At 39.0% G+C, this 20,381-nt stretch overlaps 1 protein-coding gene across 1 annotated transcript in view; it reads left to right on the top strand.

Moving 5' to 3' along the window:
• The window catches only part of IL16 (interleukin 16), a 104,308-nt gene that overhangs the window by 38,277 nt on the left and 45,650 nt on the right, over positions 1-20,381 (top strand). The window contains exon 3 of the mRNA XM_059912333.1: positions 19,354-19,462. Within this exon, the coding sequence (XP_059768316.1) occupies positions 19,354-19,462 (109 nt within the window). The remainder of the gene's footprint in view (positions 1-19,353; positions 19,463-20,381) is intronic.

A 20,381-nucleotide genomic window follows, 5' to 3' on the forward strand; every position in this document is an offset into this window, starting at 1 on the left:
ACCTAAACCACCCTGTTTCCTCTCTCTTCTCCTTTCTCCTTCATCCCTTTCCTTCTGTTTCTCAAACATTGGCAAAGCACCGGCTATGAGCTCTCCTCTGGGGATAGAGAAACACATTTGATACTATTCCCTCCCTCAGATTGCTTGCAGGTGTGAACATAATTAATCCTGTTCCTTGTCCCCTCCCCTGAGCTATGGCTCTGCTGGTTCAGTTTTCTTATGGAAAGGGTCCCATGTAGGGGATGAGTAGTCGGGGAATTACATCCTCGAAGGAGCCTTCAAGGTTACCTTTCATTTTCCCAGAGCGTTCTACAGTCATAGGATTTATGTCCTTCATTATGGAACCTCCCTAGAGGCGAATGGGCCCAGGTCAATCACTGTGACATCTAAGCAATCTCAAAACAAGAGAATGGCTTAGGTCAAGCTGACCTAAGGGACCTGCTTGTCCCTCCAGGAGGCTCAGCACTTGTGGACGAATGCTGTAGGTAGTGCTTCCTTGGAGGGAGACAGAGTGGTGGGGTATGCGGGTAGGATTGGGGCAAAAAATGCAGAGGGGGACAGTGGAGGGAGGGGGGAGAGAGGAGGTGGTGGGAATGGGAGAGAGATACCACTTCTGCATCCCACAAGTCGAGCTTGACTCCAGATTTACTAGGGGTCCTTTTAAAGAAATTTTTGTCTATTGCAAAGTCATAAAGATATTCCCCCGTGATGCTTCTAGAGGCTTTGTTGTTTTATCTTTCACATTTAGATCTTTAATTCATATGAAGCCGATTTTTGTATACCTTGTGTACACATTAAAAAATTTTTTTCCTATATAGATATCCAATTGATCCAGCACTACTTTTTGAAAAGCCCGTCCTTGCCCCACTGTACAACAATGTCATCTTTTTTATAAGTCAAGAACTGTATCTGTCTATCTATTTCTGGCCTCTCCATTCTAAGTATTTTTTCTTTCTCTTTTCACTGATATCACACAATTTTAATGATGATAGTTTTAGCACAAGTTTTTTGATATCTGGTAATACAAGTCCTCTAGCTTTGTTCTACAAACTAGAGTTGATAATTCTGGTGGGCTTTTTACTAGAATTGCATGGACTCTATAGATTTATTTGAAAAGAACTGACATCTTTACAATATTGAATTTTCCAGTCTGCTGACATGATGTGTTTCTTCAAAGTTTGTCTGCAGTTTTTTTGGTTTTCAGCATACACAATTCTTTTTTTTTTTTTTTTTTTTGCCATTTTTGAATAATCATAGCTCTATTTCTTCCTTCTAATTTTTATACATTTCCCCCCTTTATTTCACTGGGCTAGGGCCTACAGTATAATGTAAAATAGAAGTGGTGATAGCAGTCATCCTTATCTCATTCCTGAGCTTAAGGTGGAAGTTTCATTATTTTGCAAATAAATATGTTTGCTGTAGGGTTTTTTGTGTGTTTTTGGTTTTTTTTTTTTTTGTAGATACTCTTTATTGGGTTGAGGAAGTTTCCTTCTATTTGCAGCTGGAAAAAAAGTTTTATTTTTCCCCTCATGAATTGTTGAGTTTTATCAAATGCCTTTTTTTCTGCATTAATTGAAATAATCATATGGATTTTTCTATTTTATTCTTGTTAATGTGGTGAATTACATTGATTTACTTTTTTAAATGTTAAAACAACGTTGCATTCCTGGAATAAACTCAATTTAGTTCTGGTATATTATCCTTTTAATATAACTGTGGATTTGATATGTTAATGTTTTGTTTGTGATTTTTGCCATTTGTGTTGTGAGAGAGATTAACCTAAAATCTTCCTTTCTTGTAATGTCCTTGTCTGATTTTCATATTATGAGTATGTGGGCCTCATGAAATGAGTTAGGAAATATTTTGTCTTTTCCGTCCTCTGGAATAGTTTGACTAATACTGGTGCTATACTTTTTTATTTTTAAATTTTATTTTACTTCTTATTTATTATTTGTTTATTTATTTTCAGCTGCGTTGGGTCTTGGCGGCACGCAGGGTCTTTCGTTGCGGCACACAGGCTTCTCTCTAGTTGTGGCGTGCGGGTTTTCTCTTCTCTAGTTGTGGCGCGTGGGCTCCAGAGCGCGTGGGCTCTGTCGTTTGCGGCACGTGGACTCTCTAGTTGAGGCGCATGGGCTTAGTTGCCCTGTGGCATGTGGGATCTTAGTTCCTGACCAGGGATCGAAACCATGTCCACTGCATTGTAAGGCAAATTCTTTACCACTGGACTACCAGGGAAGTCCTGGTGCTATACTTTTTTAAATGCTTGGAAGATTCACCCATGAGCCGTCTGGGCCTGGAGATTTCTTTGTGGAAAGGCTTTAAACTACCATTGAATCTATTTAATAGATACAGGAATGTTTTGATTTTTAATTTCTTCCTGTATCAGTTTTGATAAGATGCATTTTGTTCTAGGATTTTTTTATCTGAGTTTCCGAGTTTATTCGCATAAAGTTGTTCATAAACTATTCGTACATTTTAATTGAAAAATTTATTGAGATAATTGTAGATTTACACGATGTTGTAGAGAATAATACAGAGAGATGCTGTGTATCCTCTCCCAGTTTCCCTCATAGGTAATATTTGTAAACTGTAGTACAATATCACAGTCAGCATTTTGACATTGATAAACCTACTCATCTCATTCAGATTTCCCCAGCTTTATTTATACTTGTGTGTGTGTGTGTGTGTGTGTGTGTGTGTGGACATGGATGTGTGTTTGTACTGTAGTGATGTCCATTTTTCATTCCTGATATTAATACTTTACCTTCTCTCTCTCTTTTTAAAAATTCATCTGTCATTCCAGTGATATATCTATTTTATGTCTTCAAAGCTTTTGATTTTGTTGAATTTCTCTGTCCTATGTTTTCTATTTAATTAATCTCTACTCTCATCCTTATTATTCCTTTCTTTTACATTCTTTAGGTCTAATTTTTTGTTTTTATTTTTCTAGCTTTTTGGAGGAAGCTTGGATAATCGATTTTCAGCTTTTTTCCTTATCCAATGCTATAAATTTCCCTCTAAGTTTAGTAGTTTCATCCATAAAGTTTGATATTCTATATTTTCATTATTTTAGAGAAGTAGGTAAATAGATAAAAATGTGTATATTTTTCTCTTGTGATTTCTTGTGTGACTCATGGTTTATTTAGAATTGTATTGTTTCATTTCCAGGCAGTTGAGGACTTTCTAATTTTTCTTTTTCTCTCTCTATTCCTAGATTGATTATTCTGTAGTCAGAGAAGAGAACATATTGTGGATAACTTTACTCAGTTTATCTCAGGAATCTGCTGAGACAGAATATATATATTGTTATTGTTGGATGCAGTGTTCCATATATGTCAATTAGGTCAAGTCTGATAATCACATTTTCCAGATCAGTTTTATCTTTATTGATTCCATTCCTTTATTAGCTACTGAGAGAAGTGTGTTAAAGTCTCCAGTTATGATTGTAGATTTACTTCTCCTTTTAGTTTTGTCAATTTTTGCTTTATATATTTTGAAGTTATATTTTTACTGTGCATACACATTTAGCATTTAAAAATATTTTCCTGGTGGATTAACACCTTTATAATTTTGGCATAGTCCCCTTTAGTCTATCAATTACTTTTGCAGAAAAATGATCTGATATTAGTATAGCTTAGCCTACTGTCTTTTGGTTAGTGTTTGCATTGCATATCTTTTTTCCTCTTTTTATCTACAACCTGTGTTCACCTGTATAAGGAATATTTCATGTAAACAGCATGTAATTAGGTTATTTTTCTTCCACCTTACAATCTTTATCTTATAATAGTGAGTATTGATACCATTTACGTTTAATGTCATTGCAGATGAGTTTGGGTCTATATCTACTCTCTTAATTTTTGGTTTCTAGTTGTCCCCGAAGTTTTACATTTGTTTTTTTAATTCATCTCTTCTTGCCCTCTTTTAGATTAATACATTTTTTTTTTTACTACTCCATTTGGCCTTCTATTAGCTTCTTAGTTATACATTTTTTTACTATTTTTTAACCATTAAAATATACAACCTATGTTCTTAATGATTTAGTCTCCTATAAATTTGTACTCTTAACAGTTCTCAGACAACACTTAGACCTTAGACACACAGCTCCATTTACATGTCCCACTTCTTTTTTGGATATTATCGTCATGCATCTCAAGTCTACAAACATTTAAAACTCAAGACTAGATAATTATTATTGTTCTGTAGAGTCAGTATTCATTTCCATTAATTCACATGTTTACCGGTTCCATCATTCTTCATTCATTCCTGCATTTCTGTGCCTCTCATTGCGATCACTTTCCTTCTGCCTGAAGCAGGCCTGCCTCTAACACGGGCAGGATCTGGGACAAGAGAACCAATGGAGATCTACATGCCAAATATCTCCATGTTTAAAAGTTATAAATCAAGGTAAAACTATGTTTAAAAATATATGTTCTGTCCTCCTCCCTTGACAAACATACCTTCATAAGTGCTTGGACAGCCAAGTTCAAGTAAGTTCTTGGATTTCTCAGCATTTTGCACTGGAATGTGGTGGCACAGGGAGAGACTTTTCTTGGCTCTTGGCCACCGGCCATGCTCCCCTTCTTCTACTACCCATAGCACAGTCCAGTACCACAAGAGGTCTTACCTGCAAGAATGTGGACACCTGCAATTCTCTAATCATCACCCCCCAACTCCAGCAAACAGCCACCCTGGCACCCCTCCAGCCTAGGGCTGTACACATGAGTGGTGTGATTTGCTCTTGACCGGATAGACCCAGGGGAGAGAGACAGGTTGCGGGCGCAAGGTCCTTTGATGCAATCTGATGCCTCCCACCTCATTTGTTTCTCAGTTTCTCTCTAGCTAAATATTAGCAGATCACCAAAGAGGCCTGAAGCCAGTATTTATCTACCCTGGAGTTGGCACTCTTTTTATGGCACTGATTGAGATTGGGTACTGGCACATAGTAGTGGCTCTATAAATATTTGTGGGAAGAACGGTTGTTGCATAAATGAGTATAATGAGGCCACCCTTAAGGCCTAGAGTCTATTGACATAGCCTGAGCTGGCATTGGTTTTTTTGAGCCAACACATGGGTTTACATTGGACATTGCTTTGGGCATTCCCACTGGTTGGGGTCTGGAGTCACTGGACACTCAATCTGGGAATAAGAGAGCAGCAGATGAGGCCAGACGTGTGGGAGGCCCTCCCTCTGGGGCTGCCTTCCTAAAAGGATGCAGAATGCTTTGATGCACATGGGAATGGCCTCTGTAGTGTGGAAAACCCTGCTTTTCTTTACAAATTCAAATTATCGGTTAGGCAAAGTCACCACTCATGCAGAGTGACTCAGGATATGATGAGGTCAGATCAACCGTCTGAATCTCTGGCATGTGCTGTTGCGGGAAGAGAGGGTGGTCAAGGCCCTCTGTGAGCAGGCAAGTTTCTTCGTCTTGCTGCCTGCAAGCAGCTCAGCCTGTGGCTTTGAGGCCCAGCCTTCCTTGGCAAGTGGGAAACCCAATCCTTTGGCCGCTTGCCTCTTCCTGCCACAGAAGAGCAGCTTGTGGAGGCTGAGAGCAGCCCCTGGGAGGGAAGCTTGGGACTCCAGGACTCCCACGGAGTAGCCACATCCCCTGTGTGTGGGGAGGGAGCCTAGGGTGGTCCACGTGCAGGAAACGGGAGGGCCGGCCCACAGGTATGTTTAAGGAGCCCTTGCTGTCTTCCAGACATCACTACACGTGATTTCTAGTTGCTCTTTCCATAGTCAAAGACATTTGGAGCTATTTGCTTGGAAGCTGGTCTTCTGAACCTCATTGGTTCTGACAGGACACCATTTGGTTAGGGAAAGGGCGTTTGGTGGAAAGAAGCAGGAGGAGAAGGTGAATTGGGAAGAAGTAGTAAACCATCTACCTTTCCTGCTCTTGTTTCTCAGTATGGCCCTTCATATGTACATTACAGGCCACCTAAGGCTTCTCCCTATTCTTTGCATCTGTCCCACTAGTTACTCTCTCCAGGCTTCTGCCCTTGATGCCCCCGCTGCTTGGAATACCTTCTGCTTGGAATACCTTCTTGACTCTTGTCTTCATGAATCCATGTCTTAGTCATCCTTTAAGGCTCAGCGTCAATAGAATATCGGCCACGAAGCTTTTCCCGATCCTTCCTTTATTCTTTAGTTTCCACTATCCCTACTTGAAACAACCTTCTCCCTCTGGATTTCTAGGCCATGCTGTGCCTCCTTATTTTACTACAGTAACTTATGACAGAAACACAAATGTATGTGTTCCCATTGAAGAATGAATTCTGGGTACTAGTCACAGGAGAATGTCTGAAAAAATGTTAAAATCTGTGTGAGTTTCCATCACACGGATGTATCATAATTTATTGTTTTAGGATCTTAAAAATATTTTGTCAAATACTGAGAATATAAAAATGAATTTATAAAATGTATATGCACTCTAAAAAATAAAGTTGCCCTAAATACCTCTCTATCAATCATCAAGTTGAAGGAACAAATCTTACCATGAACTTTGTGGTCCCTTGAGTGCCCCTGTTGCCATCCCATTCCCACTCCTCAAAGAGGTAACCACTATCCTTAATTGTGGGTCTCTCATTCCCCAGCTTTTCTTTAGAGTGTACCATATCTGTTTATATTCCTGAATGATGTATTCACTAGTTCTAGCTACTTTTGATTCATCTTTTCATATCTTTTTAAAATCCTTTTACTTTTGACCTTCCTATGTCATTTCTTTCAAGTGGACAGCGTATAGTTGGGTCATTTTAAATTTTTATCTACTCTGTCAATCTCTCTATTTTGGATGTATTTAGATTGTTTACATTTAAAGAAAAATCAGTGTGTTTAAATCATTTACATTTCAAGTAATGATTAATATGTTGGGGCTTAAGTCTGCCACCTTATTATTTGTTTTCTGTTTGTTTCCTCTATTTCTTGTTCCTTCGTTGCTTTTCTCTTGCCTTTCTGTGGATTACTGGAACATTTTTCAGAGTTCTGTTTTGATTTATTTACAATATTCTTGAGTATATCACTATTTATAATTTTCATAGTGGCTGCTATGTTATCATATTGTTATATTGCTATGTATTGCCATATTGGTACAACCGTTTTGCTATTTTGAGTGAAAACTGACTTCATTTAGGCCCCTTTACTCTCTTCATGTCTTAAATATTTCCTCTATATCCATTGAGTACCATGTCGGATGACGTTACAACTTTTCCTTCAACCACAGATATGATTAAAGAAACTCATGAAGGGAAAAATGATCTTTTATGTTTACTCCTGTTTTTACCAATTCTGCTGTTCTTTCCTTCCTGAAGTTTCCAGTTGTTTTATCATTTTCTTTTCATTTGGAGAGCTCCTTTGAGACATTCTTTCTTTAAGGGTAGATCTTCTAGCAACACATTCTTTTAGTTTTTCCTACATCTGAGAATATCTTTATTTCCTCTTTGTTTCTGAAGGGTATTTTTGATGAATATGGGATTTATAGTTGGCATGAATTTTTCTTCACTTGAAAAATATTGTCTTCCTTCCTCCTGCCTTCCATGTTTTCTGATGTGAAATCTGTCTTTTGACTTGGTGTTTTTTTGGGGAGGTAATGTATCATTTCTCTCTGGTTGTTTTTAAGAATTTTTTTCTCTGTCTATAGGTTTTCAGAAGTTTAATTATGAGGTATCTTGGTGTTAATTTCTTTGGGTTTCTTGAATTCAGTTCTCTAATCTCCATTTGCTTCTTTTAAAAAAGCTTCTGTTTCTTGGTTGATGTCTTTTAATTTTTCATTTGTATCACGAGAATTTGTCAATGATTGTTGAAGCATTTGTACTATGACTGCTTTCTAATCCTTGTCAGATAATTCTGACATCTGATTCATCTTTGTAGTGGCATCAGTGGTTGTCTTTTCTTATTCAAATCATGTATTCCTGGTTCTTGATGTTAGAAGTGACTTTTAATTGTATCTTGGACATTTGCATTATTACGTTGGAGTCTCTTGATCTGGTTTAAATCTGCCATTTTAGCAGGCAGCCACCTGCTTGCGTTTAACATATAGTTCTGGACTACTTTTCTGGGCTCTTGTTGTAATGACATTTTAGTTTTAAGAGCCCTTGCTATGCTATTCTGGTCTGCTTCATTTTTCTGGCATGGCTAGAGCTCTTGCTTAATCCCTGCAGATCTGCCTGCTGAGATGGAGAGAGCTTCTCTGGCCTGCCGGTATCACTGGTGACCATCTGCTGCTCAGTGTGAGGATGGGCAGAAGCTTCTGGCCCTGGGTCTCCTTTGCCACTAGCTGGAGGGCAGGAATACTGATCCTGCCCACACAGGTGGATCGACCTCCTGCTTGTGCCCCAGTTATAGACTGGGGGCTGGGTCAGCCTGGGGCTTTGCTGCTGCCACTGCTGCAGGTAGATTGGACCACCTGCCGGTGCTCTAGTTGTGGAACAGGGGCTGGGACACCTGCCAGGGTTTGCTGCTGCCAAGACAGACGTGTCACACCTCCTGTTGGTACCCTGGTTGTGGGGCAGGGGCTGGGGATCCCACTAGGTCTTTGTTGGTGTTTCCCGTTTCCTGGTCTTTTGGCCAGACCAGAGAGAGCATTGTTGTTTGTTTGCTTGTTTCTTGTCATTGCCTATTGGCAGTTCTGGGTTGCAGGCCTTTCTAGTGCTTGATTTGGGTGTATAGTGCTTTATAAGAAAACACAAAGAATTCACCAGGCTGTCATTCCTCAAGTTCTGTGGTCACTCGCCAGTTAACCTTCTCCTTGCTGGCATTCAGAATCTTTTTATTGTTATCTGTTGAATAATGTCCAGGGTATTTAGTTGTATTTAGCAGAGAGGAGGAAAGTGAGTCGACACCGTCTTGTCCTAGAACCGGAAGTCTCAGTTCTAGTTATTTTTGAAGATGATATGATCGCAATTGCATAGACTTACTTCTGTTACTCCGTGTTATGTTCCAGAAATTTATTCATGTTATTCCATTTTGCTGTGGTTCATTGATCTTCACTGCTTCATGGTATTCTATTTTGTGAACACACAATTGATTTATCCATCCTACTATGGACGGGCTTTGGGGATATTTCCCTTTACTCCTCTTCAGAGACTGTACTGCAACGGTCACTCTTATACATTTCTCCATGTGCATGTCTGCAAGTTTCACTAGGGCATAAAAATAGATGAGGAATCAGTGAGTCTTAGGGTATGAATATCTTCATTTGTACCAGATACGCCAAATTATTTTCTAAAGTGATTGTGGCGTCTACCCTTCCATCAACAGGTGTAAGTTTCTTGATTGCTCTGCACCTTCATCAGTTTTCTTTTTAAAGATTTTTTTTGATGTGGACCATTTTTTAAAGTCTTTATTGAATTTGTTTCAATATTGCTTCTGTTTTATGTTTTGGTTTTTTGGCCGTGAGCCTTGTGGGATCTTAGCTCCCTGACCAGGGATCAAACCCGCACTCCCTGCCTTGGGAGGTGCAATCTTAACCACTGGACCACCAGGGAAGTCCCCATCAATTCTTGATATCATCAGGCTTTTAAACTTTCCAGTCTGGGGCCTATTAAATTGCCTTTCGTATTGATTGTAATTTGCATTTCCCTAATTACTAGAAAGATTGCACATACTTTCACGTGTTTATGGAACTTTTGAATTTCCTCTTATGTGATAGGTCCTCCCAAGCTTTTTCTGTTTTTGTTTTGAGTTGTTGGTCTTTTTCTTTTCCTAATTTTTAGCGTGTCCTTTTACCCCTTTAGGTGAAGAGCAGAAGTTCTTCATTTTAATGTGGGAGTTGTCAATCATGTCCTTTGTACTTTGTGCTTTTTGTATCTTATTGGAAAATTTCACCCTTTTCTAAAGTAAACACATTCTCTTATAATGTCTGTTCTCTTCTACTGTCTTCTGAGCATCTTATAATTTTGTCTTTTGTCTTTACATCTTTAATCCACCTGGAATTGGTATTTGTGAAGTGTAGGGGTACATTATCATTTTTTCCACATGGTTAATCTGTTTTCCCAGCAGGCCTATTGAAGTGACCCTCTTTCCCCACAGATATAAGTATAGTATTAGTTCTCTCACAGATCAAGTTTCCTCATATGAACATGAAGCTGTTTCTAGGCTCTCTGTCCTGTTCTATTGGTCAGTTTGCTTCTGTTATGCCAAAACTACTGTCTTGATCATTATGTTTTAAAAATAAGTATTGTTCTCTTGTATTGAAATTTCTCTCTCTTCGTGCTTATTAAGGTCTGTGTCTTTCTTTGAGGCCCTTGGCTTCTTGATAAAAATTTAAGGATCAGTTTGTGCTGTTCTAAAAAACACTTGAAATTTTGGTTAGTACTGCATTAAATCTGTAAATGAATTTGGGGGAGAACTTACATTTATAGAATAGTAAGCCTCCCATTTTCATGCACATAATGTACCTCTCCGTTATTCAGGCCTTAGTTAATGATTTTCAGTAAGTTTTGTAATTTTTTTCAGAAAGGGCTTACATATCTTTCATTGGATTAGTTCTTAGGCATTCTTTATTTTCTGGTGCAATTGTAAATGTCATCTTTTTTAATAATCCTATTTTCTAACTGTTATTTTCTGGAATATAGAAATGCATCTTAAAATAGTTTCTGAAATTAAATTGTTTCCAGATTATTGGAGATGCATATGAAGATATGAAAAAATAATACAAAGAGATCCATATATCTTAGTTTCCCCCAATGGTAACGTCTTGTAAAATTATAGTATACTGTCACAGTCAGATTATTGGTATTGAAGTAGTCAGTATACAGAACAATTTCTGTTACTGCAAGGATTCCTTATGTTGCTTTCTTATAGCCACACTCAGTTGTCTCCCACCTATACCTCCGCCCTCACCTATGGCAGCCATTTCTATACTTTTGTCATTTCAAGAGCTTTGTGCAAATGGTACCACACAGTATGTAACCTTTGGGGACTGGCTTTTTTTCATTCGGCATAATTCTCTGGAGGTTCATCCAGGTTTTTGCATGTATCAGTAGTTAGTTCCTTTTTACTACTGAGTAGTAAGCATTGCATGACAGGGGTGTGCAGTCATCCCTCGGTATCTGCAGGTTCTGCCTCCACAATCCCCAACTGGTTGCACCAGCGAATGCGGAACCCACAGATAGGGAGGGCAGACTGGACATAAGGGACTCGAGCATCTGCAGATTTGGTATCCTTGGGAATCCTTGAACCAATCCTTCCCTAGAACAAATGTAACACAGTTTGTTTAACCATTCACCATCGAAGGACATCTTTGGTGTTTTCGCTTTTGGGCAATTATGAATAGCGATGATGTTAACATTCCTGTATAGGTTTGGTGTGAACATAAATTTTCTGTTCGCTGGGATAAATGCCCAGGAGTGCAATTTTTGGGTTGTGCCATAGTTTTGTGTTTTAGTTTTAAAGAAACTGCTGAACAGTTTTCCAGAGTGGCTGTACCATTCTACATTCATGTAAACAAAGTATAAGTGATCCAGTTTCTCTGTATCCTCCTTAGTATTTGATGTCACTATTTTAAATTTTAGCCATTCTGAGAGGTGTGTAGTGATATCTCATTGTGGTTTTAATTTGTGTTTCACTAATGGCTGATAATGTTAAATGTATTTTCATGTGCTTATTTACCATCTGTATATCCTCTTCAGTGAAATGCCTGCTCCTATCTTTTCCTCATTTTCATTTTTTGAATTTTATTTTATTTTTTTATAGAGCAGGTTCTTATTAGTTATCTATTTTACACATATTAGTGTATATATGTCAATCCCAATCTCCCAATTCATCCTACCACCAACACCCCCGCCCCCCACTTTCCCCCCTTGGTGCCCATACTTTTGTTCTCTACATCTGTCTCTATTCCTGCCTTGCAAACCAGTTCATCTGTACCATTTTTCTAGATTCCACATATATGCGTTAATATACGATATTTGTTTTTCTCTTTCCGACTTAACTTCACTCTGTGTGACAGTCTCTAGGTCTATCCATGTCTCCACAAATGACCCAGTTTCATTCCTTTTTATGGCTGAGTAATATTCCATTGTATATATGTACCACATCTTCTTTATCCATTCATCTGTCAATGAGCATTTAGATTGCTTCCATGACCTGGCTATTGTAAATAGTGCTGCAATGAACATTGGGGTGCATGTGTCTTTTTGAATTATGGTTTTCTCTGGGTATGCCCAGTAGTGGGATTTCTGGGTCATATGGTAATTCTATTTTTAGTTTTTTAAGGAAACTCCATACTGTTCTCCATAGTGGCTGTATCAGTTTACATTCCCACCAGCAGTGGAGGAGTGTTCCCTTTTCTCCACACCCTCTCCAGCATTTGTTGTTTGTAGACTTTCTGATGATGCCCATTCTAACTGGTGTGAGATGATACCTCATTGTAGTTTTGATTTGCATTTCTCTAATAATTAGTGATGCTGAGCAGCTTTGCATGTGCCTCTTGGCCATCTGTATGTCCTCGTTGAGAGAAATGTCTATTTAGATCTTCCACCCATTTTTTGATTGGGTTATTTTATTTATTTAATTTTTTGGTAGTGTTAGAGAAGGAAGGACCTTCAGTGACATGCCAGGGAGTTTGGATTTGATCTTGAATACGTCATAGATTTAATTAGGAAGTCTCATGCATACCATCTGCATTTTTGTAAAATCATGCTGTCAGCAGAGTGTAGAGGGATTGAAGTGAGAAAAGACTGGGGGCAGGGAAACTGTGAATCAATGAATGAATGGATGAATATTCCATTTTAAGTGGTTTTATTAAGATATAACTCACACACCATACAATTCACTAATTTAAAGTATACTATTGAGTGATTTTTAGTGTATTTACAGAGTGGTGCAACCTTCACCGCTATCTGATTTTAGAACGTTTAGAACGTTTTCATTACAAAAGCAATCTAATACCCATTAGCAGTCATTCCTCATTACCCCCTCCCCACCACACTATTGCTCCATCCTTAATCATCTACTAATCTACTTTCTGTCTCTATAGGTTTGCCTATTCTGGACATTTACTATAAATGGAATCATACAGTATATGGTCTTTTGTCACTGGTTTTTTCATCTGAGTAATGTTTTCAAGGGTCATTATGTTATAGCATATATTAGTACTTCATTGCTTTTTATTGCCAAATCATATTCCATTGTCTAGATATACCATATTTTATTCACCTGTCCATCAGCAGATGGACACTTGGGTTGTTTCTGCTTTGGGGCTATAATGTATAATGCTGCTTTGAACATTTGTGCACAAGTTTTTGTGTGGATGTATATTTTCATTTCTCTTGAGTATATACCTAAGAAAGGGATTGCTGGGTCATCTGGTAACTGTATATTTAACTTTTAGAAGAACTGCCAAGCTGTTTCCAAAGTATCTGCATCATTTTTTATTTCTACCAGCAATGTATGAGGGTTCTATTTTTTCCAAATCCTCCATATATTAGTGGATGTTAAGTGGGTGTGATGATAGCCATCCTAGTTGGTGTAAAGTGGTATCTCATTGTGGTTTTGATTTGCATGTCCTTGATGGCTAATGATGTTGAATCTGTTTTCATGTGCCTCTTGGCTTCTTGTATTTCTTCCTTGGGAAGATATCTAATCAGATCCTTTGTCCATTTTAAAAATTGGATTATTTGTCTTTCTATAATTGAATTGTAAAAGTTCTTTATATATTCTTTTTAAAAAAATATTTAATTAATTTATTTATTTGGTTACATTTTATTTATTTATTTGGTTGCGCCGGCTCCTTAGTTGTGGCATGTGAACTCTTAGTTGCAGCATGCATGTGGGATCTAGTTCCCTGACCAGGGATCGAAGCTGTGCCCCCTGAATTGGGAGCATGGAGTCTTAACCACGGAGCCACCAGGGAAGTCCCTCTTTATGTATTCTTGATACAAGTCCCTTATCAGATATATGAGTTGCAAATATTTTCTTCAATTCTGTGGGTTGTCTTTTCACTCTCTTGATGGTGTCCTTTAGAACACAAAAGGTTTTAATTTTGAAGAAGTCCATTTATCTGTATTTTCTTTTGTCACTCGTGCTTCTGATGTCATATCTACCAAGTCTTTCTCTAACCCAAGGTCATGAATATTTAGTCCTATATTTTTTTTCTAAGAGTTTTATAGTTGTAGCTCTTACTTGTAGGTCTATGATTTATTTTGAATTAATTTTTGTGTATGGTGTGAGGAAGGGGTCCAACTTCATTCTTTTACAGGTGGATATCCAGTTGTCCCAGACCATTTGTTAAAAATATTCTTAAAAATACTTTTCTTAGATCCCATAGGCCATTGTAATAGCCTAATCTAAAAGATATACTATGAACTAGAACATAGCCAGCAAGAATGGATGTGTTGGGGAATTTTGAGAAGGTAGAATTACAAGGACTTTGTGGCTGTGGTCATGGGGACCACGGGAGGAGAAGCAGGACTTTTGGAGGACTCCTAGGTTTCTGGTTTCCACCCTTCCTCTCCATATCAGGAGGTATGTGGCCTCAGCATCCCACATGACCATGTGACCATCCCAGAACCAATCTGCTGGGGCCAGTTATTTATCCTTATGACTTAAAGATCAAGTCTGCTGCTGCATGATCAACCCAACCACAGGAAACAAGCCTTGATCAGGAGGGCAGTTGGATTCCATTTTGTGGCTCCCTTAGACTGGAGCAACTATAACGTCTCAGTTCAAAGAGAAAATGGAAAGTCTTGTATGTAAGAGGAATGCAGTCACCAAGCTCCAGAAGCATCAAGCTGTGTCAGCAATGTTAAGGGTCTGTATACAAAATGAACCCTTCTAACAGAGTAATAGAGCCTTGTAACCTTTGGGGAACAGTTTAGACTCCAGAATAATGTTGCTTGTAGAAAAATATGCCCCAGAATTCTGCATCTTCATTCCAGGTTTACTCCTTGGTTACATGCGGATCATGGGTTTTTTCCATTTCTTGGGGTTGGCTGTTAAGTCCTAGCAGTTACGTGACTGGTCCTTACTTTGGGAGGGCTCTCTGGACAGTCTACCTCATCCCCCACTCAGGCACCAGTGGGACTGATACATGTAGAGACTGCCACCCAGGTAATGATGGGGCACACCACCCACAGAACTGCTGCTCTGGGTTGCAGTCTCTGAGGAGAACAAGGGGAAATGTGTCTGGAAATGACTTTGCCAGCCTCTGACCTCAGTGACAAATCCTTGGCCTCAAGAGCAGCCCCACCTTGGGAGCAAGAATAGAAGAGTTCTGTTCTGTGCAAATGTTCGTAGGGGCTCCTACAGAGACTCCTTTGATGAGAAACCACTCCACCCAGGACATCCTTGCCAGACGGAGAGGGGCCAGGGAACCAAGGGAGGATGTTTTGTCCTTGTGAATGATCTTCTGACATGTGATCATTTCAGAGAGGACAGTAGCCCTTTTGCTCTTTAAACATAATCATCAGTTACATTCAGAAGTATAGAGCCGAAAGTGGTTATACAAGTTGTTTAGACCAACCCTTCACCTTACAAAAGAGGATGCCAAGACCAATCAACTGACCAGTCCAGGGTCATAAGAGGCTTAATGCTGCTGGCCTCATGACCCTTTATCTGCTCTATCCCACTGTGCATATCTCGTGGAGAAACATTATGCTCAGGGTTTTATGATTAAAAAGAATGAATAATACCTTGAGATGATCTCAGAGTCTAGATGAGCACTGGATACTTGTTGATGTCCAGGAAATAGAAGGTCCATAGAACTTGTGCATTGCCTCTATTTTTGGAGCTTTTAGGGGCCATATAGTTTTTTACATACATGTCTGATAGAAAATTGCTACTTAGATCTCATCTTCTGTTTATGGTAGTACATTTCCATTCTTCCCTGTAGCAGCTATCCAGTGAGCAGATTCATACCACAGCCACGTCAAAGTGAAGCACCTCCATTTTTCACAACTATCCGAGAGCTTGACAGTAGCCTGGTTAGATGCAACTCATTGAAAGCTTCAGCTAGTTCAGAGACTGGCTACGTGGCAGAGGTTACGTGTCTCATGTCTGAGACAGCTTTGGCTGGAGGACATAGGGTTGTGAAGTAGAAGGACTCGTCCATGAACTTTGCGCAGGCAGCAGAGGATCTATGGTCGGCATGTCCACAGTGAGATTACTGTTCCTGGAGCCATGGCCAGAAAAGGCTGAGCCTCTGAACTGTAGAGAACAGGGTGGCCGAGTGGTTGATCCGGCTGGTTCAATTTCTTTTGGATAAGGTCTAAAGTCTTTTAAGATTCCCTGTTCTGAATGTGGCGTTAACCATTTCCAGGTAATCTGGACCAAAAAAAAAAAAAAAATAGACTCCACTTCTATGATTCTTCTGCCATCAATTGGCTTTATATGTCAAGCAATTTCTGAATCATGTTTTGAACAGGGAGCTTTATAAAGAGGATTAAAAGAAAGAAATTTAACAATAAATATACTTTGTCTTAAGTCTTCTAATGTGACAATGGAAATAAATGTAAAATTAATCACTTGTTTCTGGTCTGAAGTAATACATGCTCATTATAGAATATATGAAAAATACAGAAAGTTGTAAAAGAGAAAATAAATAGCTATAATCCCATCACCCAAACACAATCCTGCCAATTCATGAGAGCAAGAACTTGTCTTTCTCGGGTACTGCCATATCCTCATCCTTGGAATAGTGCCTCATACGTAGTAAATGCTTAGTAAAATATAGTGAATGAAAGAGTGTTACTATTTTGGTGTATTTATTTACAGTCCTTTTTCTAGGCCTATTTTACATGATTGTAGTCAGACTCTATTCAGATCATAATATCTTTTTTTTCTAACTTACCATGATAATACAAGTATATCTATATCCCAAAAGCTCTTTATAAACATTATTTTAAAAGATACTTAGTATTCTATGTTTTGTGTTTACCTCATTTACTTATTTATATTCATCTTACTAGATATTTGGGGGGAAATACATTTCAATTGTACTTTGCAAATAAGGCTTCACTTCAAACAAGTAGACATACTGGCTGTTTTATCAGTGAATCCAAAAGAGCTACTGAAATAACATGTTATTATTTACTTTCATAGTCTCACTGGAGAACATGAAGAGGTGGGAATAATGCCAGAGGGCAGTCTTGATATTAGAATTAGGACATGACCTCGAGAAACTATTGGAGCTAAGAAATATCTTTTGACTACCATATCGTATGAAACAGCTAATTCAAAGAACCAGTCATTTTGCTAAATCCTAGAAATATGGAGTCTCAAGAATTCAACTGAACTAAACCACCTTCCATATAATCCCTGTTCTCTCCTTCAAAACATTTCCTGGGCTACCCTGGTTAGAGAAGATAATTTTGTTCAGGTTAATATAGCACCATCTGCTGGTGAAAAGGAAAATGAATGTCTAGGAAGATGAGTTCTCTGATTTTAACATTGATGTGTACAAGAAATAAAAGGGAATTGATATGTGGTTTCTTGCAGGATCCCCTTGTGTCAGAACTGGATACAGTTTTAAAAAGAAAAAAAGGCTGTGAGTGGACTTCTGGCTCCAGATGGTTACAGAGTACACTTTATTAACTCCCCCATCTCTTAGAAATTTCTATCAAAAAAAAAAAACAAAAAACAAACAACTACCAATAGGGAGAAAAGCATGTCAGAACAGGAAGCCACGGAAAGGGGCCAACCACATTCTGGAACCCATGAGAACTTTCTGCATGACATAGTGCAGGTGAGACTGGATTGAGGGAAGGGCTTGTTAGCCTGCCGTTGACCACATGGGAGGGAAAGGCCTGGGGAATGAGTGGGACAGGGGCCAGCAGACCCCTCATCTCCAATACCTCCCAGCTCACAATGCCGGGGGCTGGAGGGGAGGATGGGTTACTTGGTGCATAGTGAGAGGCAGCGGTAGATCCTCCCTCCTTCCACTCTGGGAAATGTACCAGGTGCTGGAAGTCGGCAGGCACTTGGCACACGAAATTAACCAGCACTGCCAAGCCTGGCTTTGAACAAGACAGACCTGTCAGAAAAGGGTGGCAGGTACCCCTAGCAAACCTCTATGCTAAAACACTAAATCCCAGGTAGCATTTGAGCCAACTAGAGTTTCTAGATAGGATAAACAATACCCCTAAATTCTATACTCAGCAAATCATTCAAGTGTGACGACCACAGGAAGACATTCTCAGACATGCAAATATTCAGAGAGCTTTCCATCTGCACAGCTTTCCTGAGAACACACACACACATACCCACACTCTCTCTTTCTCTCCTAAGGTTTATGGTCGTGAGGGATAAAACCAACATAACTCAAGAATTAAGTCAAGATCATTGTGGCTAATAAAGTTATGCAATAAAAAAAGATACAAAAAGTAGTTCTGGGAAGAGAAGTAAAATAATTAATACCATTATCCTCATTGTTAACCTCTAGCCTTCTGTCCATCTGTCCTCTGTTTCTAAAATACCAGGGTGAGGAGAGGGAAGTGCGTGGAAATTGTTTCAGATTCTCATCTTACCTGAGGAAGGGTCATATGTTTTCTATTTCATCACTGACCCTGATAGAGAGATGAGTTCAAGTATGTGGTTTAATACATACTGCTTATAGACTCAGTACAATGAGTTCCCAAATTATTAGTATAAAAAAGAAGCAGGGAAAATTGGATCAATATGGCAAGGTAGAAAAAGAATAACAGAATGATAACCAAATTTAACTTAAGACTATTGATTTTTCAAGTCCTAAATGAAATCTTTACGGAGAGAAATCAGCAGTATAAGAAAATTGTAATACACTCAACAGTGCATGGATGGTTCAATATTAAGAAATCTCTTTATATAATATTCTTTCAGTGACTGTTTCTAAGTGCCTATTATGTGCCAGAATGATGGAACTTACTTGATCATCTTCTCTAACACATTCCTCCCAGCCTCCCATTCACGTCAGTCTCTAGTTCTTTTCTTGGTAGCACTTATTATTCTCTGTCATTATCTTTCACCTTTATCTGTTTGCTTGTTTGCCGTCGGTCTTCCGTCATGAAAATGCCTTTTCCCAGTGCCCTTCCCTGTCTTGTTCACAGCTAAATCCCTAATGCCTAACAAAGAACCTGACATGTAATAGCTGACATAATCATTCAACATTTATGGCATTAGTTCAACATTTATGCAATCTCTATTCATTCTTTATTATAATTTGTATTCTTTGTCACATAAAGATATTATATTTTCATATTCTTTATTAACTGAATTAATATATCTATGAGTTAATGGATGACAGTAATTCTAAATCGCTGCCCTCACAGAGCCTGTAATTTAGTGGAGGAGACAGACAATCTGACAAGTACTTCCATGGTCAGTGTCGAAAGCTCAGTTTTTCTGTTCTAAGTTGCTGAATAAAAGATGGAAATTGTTTTGCAGGAAGCTTCTACACCTTCCTCTCGAGAAAAGTCCGGAAAACTGGATGCACAAAGTAGTAACTTCCTGTTTCCCAAAGCCTGTCACCAAAGGACACGCAGCAACTCAACCAGTAAGTGTGTCATTGAACCATCTTCAGGAGCAGGGCTTAGATGTTGCTGAATATCGAGAATATCAGTGATGTGGGAGATTTGGGGGAGGGTGGGTCTCTGCTTGTCCAGCTGGACTAGCCCAAGATGGTGGTCTGCTTGCCCCTCTGAGAGCACCCTTCATTGCGTGTGCATGTCCTGGCCAGCTAGAGCACCTCTGCCCTTGCTGACAGAGCTCTCTGTGGTTTAGTCAACTTCTCTTCTAGATGGACTTCAAGTGCCAAGTTGGGAAGACCTGACATAGAAGATAAAAGACGAGGGCTTTACACCTGCTCTGTCATCTAAGATGCTTCTTGGTCTTAGGAAGGCCACTGTCTCTCTCAGGGCCTCTGTCACCTCATCTGGTATGGGGCTGGGGAGCTGGGGCTGGAAGATGTCGTGATTCTTGGTTGTTGCAAAGAGAACGGTGCTAATGCAAAGTCAGGAAAATGTGAAGAATGCAGAAAAGCATGAAGAAATTAAAACAATGCCAAATCCTAATTAGAGACAATCTATGTTAACATTGTCAATTATTTCCCTCCTATGCCTATAGAAAACACACACACACACACACACACACACACCCTTGACCTCATGTCATTGGGAATTCTTCTGTAAACACTATTTTTAATGGATATATAGTGTTTCATTATGTACATAATCTAGTTAGCCTGCTCCCTATTATTAGTTAGTTAAATTATTCTCAGTTTTTTGCTAACATAATCAACATTGCTGAGGTTGTCCATGAAATTTTGTTCGAGTTTACGGTGATTTTCTTAGGTGAAATATCCAAGGCAGTGGACTGATGTGTGGTTAGGAGCTCACATTTGGGAGCCAAGGCACTTGGATTTAGATCCTGCTTCCAGAAATAATTATCTCTGTGACCCTGGGCACATCCCTTAA

Source organism: Balaenoptera ricei, chromosome 2 (assembly GCF_028023285.1).
Source record: "Balaenoptera ricei isolate mBalRic1 chromosome 2, mBalRic1.hap2, whole genome shotgun sequence".
In the NCBI taxonomy this organism is placed as follows: domain Eukaryota; kingdom Metazoa; phylum Chordata; class Mammalia; order Artiodactyla; family Balaenopteridae; genus Balaenoptera; species Balaenoptera ricei.